Source organism: Manis pentadactyla, chromosome 6, assembly GCF_030020395.1.
Source record: "Manis pentadactyla isolate mManPen7 chromosome 6, mManPen7.hap1, whole genome shotgun sequence".
Taxonomy (NCBI): domain Eukaryota; kingdom Metazoa; phylum Chordata; class Mammalia; order Pholidota; family Manidae; genus Manis; species Manis pentadactyla.
This window is the reverse complement of record NC_080024.1, coordinates 109,448,771-109,460,361: the sequence shown is the minus strand read 5'-3', so window position 1 is coordinate 109,460,361 and position 11,591 is coordinate 109,448,771. Positions and strand designations below refer to the sequence as shown.

At 46.2% G+C, this 11,591-nt stretch overlaps 1 protein-coding gene across 1 annotated transcript in view; it reads left to right on the top strand.

The window, feature by feature from the left end:
• The first annotated feature begins 3,989 nt into the window (after window positions 1-3,989).
• RAB31 (RAB31, member RAS oncogene family) overlaps window positions 3,990-11,591 on the top strand; it is a 132,175-nt gene continuing 124,573 nt past the window's right edge. Inside the window, exon 1 of the mRNA XM_036880700.2 lies at window positions 3,990-4,316. Within this exon, the coding sequence (XP_036736595.1) occupies window positions 4,278-4,316 (39 nt within the window). The 5' untranslated portion in view covers window positions 3,990-4,277. The remainder of the gene's footprint in view (window positions 4,317-11,591) is intronic.

Genomic DNA, 11,591 nt, shown 5'->3' with positions numbered 1-11,591 from the left:
AAATACATCAAGAGGATCATACACCATGATCAAGTGGGATTCATCTCAGGGATGCAAGGATGGTACAACATTAAAAAATCCACCAACATCATCCACCACATCAACAAAAAGGATGAAAACCACATGATCATCTCTATAGATGCTGAGAAAGCGTTTGACAAAATTCAACATCCATTCATGATAAAATCTCTCAACAAAATGCATATAGAGGGGAAGTACCTCAACATAATAAAGACCATATACAACAAACCCACAGCCAACATCATACTTAACAGCGGGAAGCTGAAAGCTTTTCCCCTAAGATTGGGAACAAGATAGGGATGCCCACTCTCCCCACTGTTATTCAACATAGTACTGGAGGTCCTAGCCATGGCAATCAGGCAAAACAAAAGAAATAAAAGGCATCCAGATTGGCAAAGAAGAAGTCAAACTGTACCTGTTTGCAGATGACATGATATTGTACATAACAAACCCTAAAGAATCCACTCCAAAACTACCAAATCTAATATCTGAATTCAGAAAAGTTGCAGGATACAAAATTAATACACAGAAATCTGTTGCTTTCCTATACACTAACAATGAACTAGCAGGAAGAGAAATCATGAAAACAATTCCATTCATAATTGCATCAAAAAGAATAGAACTTCACCTAGGAATAAACCTAACCAAGGAAGCGAAAGACCTATATCCTGAAAACTACAAGACACTCTTAAGAGAAATTGAAGAGGACACTAACAAATGGAAACTCATCCCATACTCTTGGGTGGGAAGAATTAATATTGTCAAAATGGCCATCCTGCCTAAAGCAATCTACAGATTCAATGCAATCCCTATCAAAATACCACCACATTCTTCAACGAACTGGAACAAATAGTTCTAAAATTCGTATGGAACCACAAAAGACCCTGAATAGACAAAGCAATCCTGAGAAGGAAGAATAAAGCAAGGAGGATCTCACTTCTCAACTTCAAGCTCTACTACAAAGCCACAGTAATCAAGACAATTTGGTACTGGCACAAGAACAGACCCATAGACCAGTGGAACAGAATAGAGAGTCCAGATTTAAACCCAAGCATATTTGGGCAATTAATATATGATAAAGGAGCCATGGATATACAATGGGAAATGACAGCCTCTTCAACAGCTGGTGTTGGCAAAACTGGACAGCTACATGTAAGAGAATGAAACTGGATCATTGTCTAACCCCATACACAAAAGTAAATTCAAAATGGATCAAAGACCTGAATGTAAGTCATGAAACCATAAAACTCTTAGAAAAAAACATAGGCAAAAATCTCTTGGACATAAACATGAGTGACTTCTTCATGAACATATCTCCTCAGGCAAGGGAAACAAAAGCAAAAATGAACAAGTGGGATTATATCAACCTGAAAAGCTTCTGTACAGCAAAGAACACCATCAACAGAACAAAAAGACATTGTATAATATGAGAAAATATATTCATAAATGACTTATCCAATGAGGGGTTGACATCCAAAATATATAAAGAGCTCACACACTCAACAAACAAAGAAAAATAATGCAATTAAAAAATGGGCAGAGGAGCTGAACAGACAGTTCTCCAAAGAAGAAATTCAGACAGCCAACAGACACATGAAAAGATGCTCCACATTGCTAGTCATCAGAGAAATGCAAATTAAAACCACAATGAGATATCACCTCACTCCAGTAAGGAACACCACCATCCAAAAGACAAACAACAACAAATGTTGGCGAGGATGTGAGGAAGGGGGAACCCTCTTACACTGCTGGTGGGAATGTAAATTAGGTCAACCATTGTGGAAAGCAGTATGGAGGTTCCTTAAAGACTCAAAACAGAAATGCCATTTGACCCAGGAATTCCACTCCCAGGAATTTACCCTAAGAATGCAGCAGCCCTGTTTGAAAAAGAAATATGCACCCTTATGTTTATCACAGCACTATTTACAATAGCCAAGAAATGGAAGCAAACTAAGTGTCCATCAGTAGATGAATGGATAAAGAAGAGGTGGTACATATACACTATGGAATATTATTCAGCCATAAGAAGAAAACAAATCCTTCTATTTGCAACAACATGGATGGAGCTCAGTGAAATAAGGCAGGCAGAAAAAGACAACTATCAAATGATTTCACTCATCTGTGGAGTATAAGAACAAAGAAAAAACTGAAGGAACAAAACAGCATCAGACTCACAGAACCCAAGAATGGATTAACAGTTACCAAAGGGAAAGGACTGGGGAGGATGGGTGGGAAGGGAGAGATAAGTGTGAAAAAGGGGCATAGCAATTAGCACACATAATGTAGTGGGGGGGGGGGATGGGGAAAGCAGTGCAACACAGAGAAGACAACTAGTGATTCTGTAGCCTCTTACTATGCTGATAGACAGTGACTGTAATGGGGTATGAGGTGGGGACTTGATAATGGGGTGAGTCTAGTAACCATAATGTTGCTCATGTAATTTTACATTAATGATGCCAAAAGAAAAAAAAATAAGAAAAAGTGGCAACGGCTTCCACTCTGGTTTGACCAGCTTTGGGGAAGTAAGAAGAAAGGCCAAAGGTAAACAGTTGTACGTGAAGAGTCAAGTCATACTGCTGGCGACAGCCTGGGGTCTGGGGAAGGCCACTGAAGGCCTTGGTCAAGAAGCTGCTTTACCATGATGTGTCTGCAACTGTGTAGCAGTTGTCTTTGCTCAGCAAATCTGAGGACAGTATGGTGTTGTGATCAGGGCTGGGTAAGTCTGGGCAGGTTTCTTTTTATCCCGTCCACATAGAAGACTGTCCTCACTTTAGATACTAAACCAAGGACAGATACTGATACAATAATTTCCATGTTGAACAGGACCTGTATCCTTTCCATGGTCACTGTGGAATGATTTAATCCAGAATTTTGTAAATGCTTAACAATCTACAAGTCTGCACCTAGCCAGAGAGGACCCCCTGCTGCTCTGGGAAACTTAATTGAATTGCCAGTTGTCTGTTTTGGGGCCTTTTTGACTCTGGCGTTCTAGGATTTTCTTCTCTGGAGGTCTTGATTTGGAAGTCCCCTTTGAATGGGACTACTTCGGTCCTGGGTTCCTTCCACAGGGGTTTCAATAGGAACAAAGCCAGATAATCAAAATGGGTTGGCTGGAGGAATAGAAATGTTATTGATTAATATTGGCAAGTCAGGAGACAGGCCTGAGCGTATGAAATAGGGGATGACACTAAAAAGAAGGACAAAAATAACCCATACTATTTCCAGTCTGAAATGCCAGTGAATGATTCAGGGTGGATGTGTCCAGAAAGCTGACATTTCTATAGCAGCAGCAAATGAAGTTGTCTGAGGGATGAGGGTGAGGTATACAGGGACCGTGTACAGAGAAAGGCAGTTCCCACCAGCTTCCCTTGACTGTGTCAAGCCAGAGCCTCTTTTGATGTCCTGGTTAAGGAAGGATGCAGGTTGCCCAGAGCTGCACATTTCTAGCCATAGCTCTGAGAGCTGCGTGTCTCTGCCCAGGCAAGTCGTAGCATTTTCTATACCGAGCCAGGCAGCTTCCTCTGTAGAATGCTGCTTCCTTTCCCAGAAGGACACACGTGTTTTGGAGGGAGGAATATACTTGCCTCCTAGAACCATTTTCAAAGACGTAGAAAAATGAACTCAGGGCCGAGAGTGAAGCCCAGGTTTTAGGAACTGCAGAAGACCCCTCAAGGCTAACCCCTGCCTCTCTTCCTCACGGCTCTCTCTCCTGGTTTCTGTCAGGAACCTAGAGTGTCATTCAAAGAGGGGACTGCCCACAGACTTCGAAGTGTTCCCATATATATGACCTCAGTTGCGGGCACAGCTTTTCAGATGAGGAACGGAGTCCTCAGCGATGCAGCCGGCGGTGGGCCGGTCTCCCACGGCGGACCGAGTACTCCTCGCAGCCCACGGGGCCTTCGCCAGGCGGGGCTGGAGGGGCAGACACCCGCGGGGCTCCGGAAGCCCAGTCCGCCTGCCGCGCTCGTCGGAGGGAGGAGACCGTCTGCCAGGTCCGGGGAAGACCAGGGGCTGACGCCACCCTGGGGCGGTTCTGGGAGCCGGGGGCCGACGGGGTTAGGCCCGAGGTCCCGGGAGGAGCGGCCAGCGGCCACGTGACCGAGGGCGGCAGGGCCCGCAGCCCAGGAACAGCAGCAGCCGCGGTTCCGCCCTGGGCTGCGGCGGGGGGGGAAGGCGGGGACTGGAGACGCCGGCTGGGCGCGGCGCGGGTCGGTCCTGGAGGATGCTGAGCCCCTGCGCGGCCCGGCCCCGAGCACATGATGGCGATACGCGAGCTCAAAGTGTGTCTTCTCGGGGTGAGTCCTGCGCCGCCATCTACCGGTGACTGCCCTGTTGCCCCTTGTCCCTGCACCCCCTGATCCGCACGTCCCCTGGTATGTGTGCCCCCTCGTCCTCGTGCCTCCCTGGTCCCGCGCCCCCAGTGCCTGGGCGCCCCTGGTCCGTGCACTCCCCTGATCTGTACGTCTGCAAGTCCCCGCACCGCCGGTTCTGTGCGTCTGCTAGTCCCCCTGTCCGTGGGGCGCGTCGCCCGTCTCAGCCCTGCTGGGCCCGGGTCCGAGCCTGCCGAGGATCAACCCCGCCTGGCTTCCCCCAGGCATTTTCAAGGGATACGCGCGGGCCTCGCAGCGCCCCGGGCAGGGCCGGGGTCCGGCGCCCGGGACTCCTGGGCGCGGAGGGCAGAGCGGCGGCGGGTGCTGTTGGGGCCGCGGTTCCTCCGAGGGCTTTCTCCTTCGCCTTTGATAATTTCCTTCCGGAGGAAATTTTAAGTTACTCTGTCAAGGCGCTGAATCCCTTCTGCCTTCCTGGGGCACTTGGTTTATTTACTTGGAAAAAAAAAAAAGAAAGCAAGCCCAATCCATGGTGAGAAAACGCGAGGGATGAAACGGGTGGAAGGTGACAGAAGAAGGTATTGTGCCTAGAAAACTGGTGCTCTGGACAAAGGCAGGATGAGAAAGCCCTCCCCGCCCCCACTTCCTCTCCCAGAGTGGGTCTTTCTGAGCCTGAAGAAACGTGAAAGAAACAGAAACAAACACCGCGGTGGGCGGCTGGGCAGACCTGTCAGATGACTCCTGAAAACCTATCTGGAGTTCAGATAATGCTAAGGGTCATTTCCTTTGGGGTCCACGTCAAATTCCAGAATTACTTACGAAAGGGCTGGTTTTAGGCCGTGTCTTCAGCAGCCCTTGACATCCTTGTCTGGGGAACAGCGTTTGGCAAGTCTCTCCCAAGAAAACCATTTCCTAAAAAAAGTGCAGTGGTAAGGCAGATCCATTCTTACTTGTCTCAAAGAAATGCCAACTGGTCTGTCCAGATGGATGTACAAGAAGTGCGTAAAGAGGAAATGCTGCTGGGTTAGAATTGTATGGTACTAGAGCAAGGGGGTGCCCAGGCTCCACCGAGGCTCTTCTGGAACTTTGGCAGGACAATGCCCTTGACTGTTTCCCATCACTGCCCTTTGCCAGAGCTCCCATTTGCAGCAGGTTGTCTGGTTGGCCTGAATTCCAGGGGATCTGGCAAAGGCCCTTCCTGCCCTGTATGTTCCTGCCCTCCTGGCTCGCTGAGCCACAGTGGGCTGTAGATGGGATGCTGTTCTGGTCTACTTCTAATCACCCTTATTAGTGTTGCAGGGGTGGGTTTCACTGTCTGCCAGGCTCTGTAACATAGCCCAGACGTAAATTCTAGGAACCCCATGTTTTTCTTGTGAGGAGTCACTTCAGCCTCACGCAAGGCCTTCAAAGACTTAGAAGGAATGTTGTGTCCCAAGGAATCAGGAGGCAACTTTGCCATGCATTGTGGGGGTCAGGACCGGCTTTGGGAATTAACAAAGTAGGAAATGTTCTGCCATTTTCTCCCCCTCCCCCCCATGCTTTGTCCCTTGCCATCTGTGCCAGGTGGCACAAGCTCTGACCATCCCATGAATTATTTGCAATTTCACTATTTAGGGATGAGTCTTTGTATCCTGCAAGGAGAGAGATCAGGTGGGGAGCCCTCCCTCAGGGGGCAGCAAACCTGGGTTCCTGTTCTTTACCACTCACTGGCTGTGTACTTTTGGACAGACACCTCAGTCACTTCATCTGTAAAATGAACACGATAGCATCTTCCCTTTTAAGGGAGAGGGTTGTACCAGATGATCTCCTGAGATATATGGCACCATTTCCTCTTAACCTGTGATTCCAGGGTGAAAATTAACAAGGCTGGGCGGTGAGAAAGCTGGAGGAAATCCCTTTGCTGCTTCTCTTATCTCTAAGAATGAAACATTCCTTCAGTGACTTCCTGAAGGCAACACCTCATGCTTGTCTGCTAGTTTTTTGCAGTGGTTCTGATGTAGAAGTTTGGGCTTGGAAGGGAAGAGCGGTGCCAAAGCAGAGCAAGAAGATATTTCTGGGCAGATGGGGGCTTTGAAGCATCAATCGTGTCATACCATGTTTGTGGCCTTCTGTTTTGGAAAGTGGATATAGGTTGTAGTCTTACTTAGGTCAGAAGATACCTTGTTTGAAAGGGCCAATGATCTTATTAGCTACACTGAGTAGTATTTTTTATTTTGGACCAGTTTGGCTGGTCCTGTCCTGGGCAAGATGTGTGTGACAGGCTGTGTTCTGAGCTGCTCAGCCAAACAGGGCTTTTTTCTGGCTGAGACAGCATTTGGCTGAGGTCAAAGCCATTTTAACTACCGTGGGTTTACTCTGTTGATTTGAGAGTGAACCCCGTGGGTCAGTGGCTGGAAGGGTCAATGCCAAGCCCAAAAGTCCTCTCCAAATTTTCCCAGAGTCCTGAGCTCCTTTGTTCCTTTGTCAGGAGGTTTAACTTTGCTAGATGAAGCCTTGCCTGTGGCGGGCACTCAACTTCCTGTTTTTTTCAGCCACACCTTCCTGATGCCTCAGTGTGACCAAGACCCTAGCAGCTCCACCCACTGTTGGGATCACTTTCTGTTGAGCCCCCTCTAGAAGGCGATAGAGAATTTGGACTTCCTACCTCAAGTCTTGCCATCTCAGTAGAGAGGCTGAGGGGCTAGTAGTCTGTGTCTGGTCGTTTGCCTTAATTGCTCAGTGATTACCTGGGGACCTGCTGCCCATTTAAGGCATACAGTTGTTCTGGCACCAGCAGGTCAGACTTTTATCCTTCTTGGGAGGTACTATTCAGCATCCTCTCTGGGGTCGGAGGTTCCCCATAGGAGGGTCATTTGCAACAGGTGGAAGTGAGAGGGTAATTTGATGTCTTCTGTCCCTGTCCCTGTGCCTTTCAGAGCCCTGAGGTTAGGCATGTCAGATCTTAGTTCTTTTGGTGAATGCGTCTACGTGGAACTGACTAGTCCCTGGAGCCTTCTCTGAATACTTGTGCTCTTGGAAAAACCAAGGACTCAAGAGCTTTGGGTTTACTTAGGCTACCTGTTATAAATTCTTGGCTGTTGTTATTTTCATGACTGGACTTTCTCATGTTTATCCCAAGCCTTTGTGAATGCCCTTCCCTGGGATAAGAGGGCCATCCTTGGAAACTAGCCATTTAGGAGGGTGTGTTTGACAGGGGTATAGACTGGGAAGGGGTCCTTGTGGGACAACTGGGACCCCATGAGTCTGGTTCTTGCCAATAAAGTGCCACTGTGTAATCTCAACTAGTATTATGAAACATGTAGCTTAAAAACAACTAGCTTGAAAACAGCAAAGTATGTTAAAAAAAAAAAAAAAACAATATTGAGGCAGCAGCTGTTCTAACCCCAAAGGTGGAAAGTTTCCCAGTATGCATTTTTAGCACACATCACCACGTGGCAGAGAGCAAGAGGAGAGAGGGGGGAGGGGGAGGAGGGGGAGCTTTGGGGCAGCGGGGAGGAGCGATCTTTCTTTTATTATTTTCTCTGGGTGTGTACACTTAAAAACTGCTTCCTGATAGAATCCCAAAGAGATTTGTATTTGGACTTTGGTTGTCTTGACAGCAGTTTAGAGATTTCTGCCACTTCCTCAATGGCCAAGTGGCATGGTTAAAAGTCTGCTTCTGGTAGGAAGCTTGGTGAGCCCCTCCTCTTGGCCTTTGTTAGAATCCGCATGGTGGTTCATCACAGAGCGGGCAAATACCAGGGATTCGGTGTGCTATCTGGTCAGTGGGGACTTGAGATTGTACAGTGCCTTCCCATGAAAGGGTTGTGTGGTCCCCAAGAGTCTATGACCCAAAAGAGCAACAGATTTCTGCTCACAATAAAGCAGATCAGAATCAGTCAGGGCTGTGGGACCTCAAATAGACTTCTTTGAGCCATAGGGAATGCTCCCTTATGGAAAGTATTCAATAAGTTTTATGATCTTTTAGAGTCATTATGGAAGGATTGAATACATAGGATAGGGTGGAGTGGGCTAGGCAACCATGAAAATGGATTTCCGAGTCTGAAATTCAGTTACCATACAGGCAGACCTTGGAGGTATTGTGGGTTTAGTTCCAGTCCACTGAAATAAAGCAAATATCACAACAAAGTGAGTCAAATGAATATTTTGGTTGCCCGGTGCATATTGCATGTGCAAGGTCCCTATTCACAGTAAGGGCCCACTCACAGGTACCAGGAGTTAGAACAGCAATACATCTTCAGGGAGACACAGTTTCACCTACAGCAAGAGCTTCACGCCAGTCAGAAGAGGTGAACCTGAGTGCGGGAGGCCATAAATTAATGAGGTAGTTGTGGAAACCAGAGCCCCCTGCTGTGGGCTCATGGTCTCCCTGGTGTATGTGTGTTGGCTGTTTGATAAAATTACCAAATATTGGGTATTTGGGTAAAAGTTATGTTTATACTGTAATCTATTAAGTATACTATGGCATTATATCTAAAAAAAACATGTACTCCCCTTCATTAAAAAATATTGCTAAAATGCTAGCCACCATCTGAGCTTCAGTGAGGCATAATCTTTTTTTGCTGTTGGAGGGTTTTGCTGTGATGTTGAGGCTACTGATTGATCAGGATAGTGGTCGCTGAAGTTTGGGGTGGCTGTGGCAATTTCTTAAAATAAGACAAGATGAAGCTTGTCATGTCAGTTGGCTCTTCCTTTCGTGAGTGATTTCTCAGTGGTATGTGATGCTGTTTGAAACTATTCTACCCATAGTAGAACATCTTTCAGAATTGGAGTCAATCCTCTAAAACCCTGCTGCTGCTTTATCAACTAAGTTTATGTAATATTCTGAACCTTTATTATCATTTCAACATTCTTCACTGCATCTTCCCCAGGAGTAGATTCCATTGCAAGAAACTACCTTCCTCATCCATTAAAGTTTTATCATGAGATTGCAGCAATTCAGTCACGTCTTCAGATTCCACTTCTAAATCTAGTTCTCTTGCCATTTCCATCACATTGCAGTGGCTTCTTCCATGGAAGTCTTGACCCCCCTCAAAGTCATCCAGGAGGATTGGAATCAACTTCTTCCAGATTCCTGTTAATGTTGCTATTTAGACCTCTTTGTATGAATCACAGATGTTCTTAATGGCATCTAGAAGGGTGAATCCTTTACAGAAGGTTTTCAATTTCCTTTGCCCAGATCCATCAAACGGATCACTATCCATGGCAGCATAGCCTTGTGAAATGTATTTCTTAAATAATAAGACATGAAAGTTGAAATTACTCCTTCATCCATGGGTTGCAGAATGGATGCTGTGTTAGGAGGCACGAAAGCAGCGTGAATCTCAGTGTCCATCTCCATCACAGCTCTTGGTGACCAGGTACATCATCAATGAGCAGTGATATTTTGAAAAGAATCTTTTTTCTGAGCAGTAGGTCTCAACAGTGGGCTTAAAATATTTAGTAAACCATGTTGTAATCAGATGTACTGTCATCTAGGCTTTGTTGTTCATTTACAGAGCATTGGTGGGGTAGATAAAGCATAATTCTTAAGGGCCCTAAGTTTTTCAGAAAGGTAAGTAAGCCTTGGCCTCAGCTTAATGTCACCAGCTGCATTAGCCCCCGATGGGAGAGTCAGCCTGTCCTTTGAAGCTTTGAAGTCAGGCATTGATTTCTTCTCTCTAACTATGAAAGTCCTAGATTCTTCCAATACAAGGCTGTTTCATCTACATTGAAAATCTCTTGTTTAGTATAACCACCTTCATTAAAGATCTTAGGTGGATCTTCTGGATAACTTGGAGCAGCTTCTACATCAGCACTAGCTGTCCACTTTGCACTTTTATGTCACGGAGATGGTTTCTTTCCTTAAACCTCATGAACCGACCTCTGCTGACTTCCCATTTTCCTTCTGCGGCTTCCTCACCTCTCTCGGCCTTCATAGAATTGAAGAGAGTGAGGGCCTTGCTCTGGGTTAGGCTTTGGCTTCAGGGAATGTTGTGGCTGGCTTGATCTTCTAGCCAGATCCCTGAAGCTTTCTCCATATCAGCAGTAAGGCTGTTTTGCTGTCTTATCATTTGTGTGTTCTCTGGAGAAGCACTTTAAATTTACTTAAAGAACTTTTGCTTTGCATTCACACTTGGCTGACCACTTGATGCCAGGGGCCCAGCTTTGGCTTGGCTTTTGACATGCCTTCCTAACTAAGCTTAGTCATTTCTAGTTTTTGATTTAAAGTCAAAGATGCTTCTTTGCACTTGAACAGTTAGGGCCATTGTAGGGTTATTAATTGGCCCAATTTCAGTATTGTTGTGTCACAGGGAATAGGGAGGCCAGAGAGGGAAAGAAATGGGGAACGGCTGGTCGGTGGAGCAGGCAGAACACACACATTTATCGATTAAGTTCACTGTCTTAAGTGGGCGGAGTTCGTGGTATCCCCAAAACACAATAGTAACATCAAAGATCACTGATTGACATAACAAATATACATAATGAAAAAAGTTAGAAATACTCTGAGAGTTACCAAAGTGTGACACAGAAACACAAAGTGAGCAAATGCTGTTGAGAAAATGCTGCCGACAGACGTGCGCAGTGCAGGGTTGTCACAATCACAAGCCTTCAATTTGTTAGAAACACAGTATCTGGGAAACACAATAAAATGAGTTATGCCTATACTCATTTTTTTTCTTTCCCCAAAACTAACATTTCTCTTGGGGTGGAGGAGGATGCAGAGAGGCTAGGAACATAATTCACTTCTTACCTAACCTAACCTGATCTATTAAATTGAACCCCTTGTGGAAAGTGTGGTTCAACACTGGTGACTCTGGGTTTAGATTAAATATGAATGATAGAGTGTGATGCCTTCCCAGAAGTGCCTGGCATAGCGACACTGAGCTCCTGGGCCAGCCTGTTGGAATCCGCCAGGGTCCCTTGTTCCCCTTTTGTTCTGGGTCAGGGTAGCTGCATCCCTCTCTCAGCTTTCAGAGCTCAGGTCCCTCTGGTGTGTACATCAGAATCATTTCAAAATTCTTGGGTCCCTTCCCACCCCCGGTCTATAGCTTCCAGGTGTGTGGCCCCCCACCGCTGCCCCAGTGTGACTGTTTTAGTAAGTGTGTTGCACCCCTGAGGACCATTGCCATTGGAAAATGGAAAACTTCATGGTGCTAGGACACAGAAAGATTTTGAGCTCATGAATTAGATAAGATCTTCAAATTTAACTGTGTCTGGCAGGTTAGACTAATTTTGGTGCTTGCATATCTATGAATATGT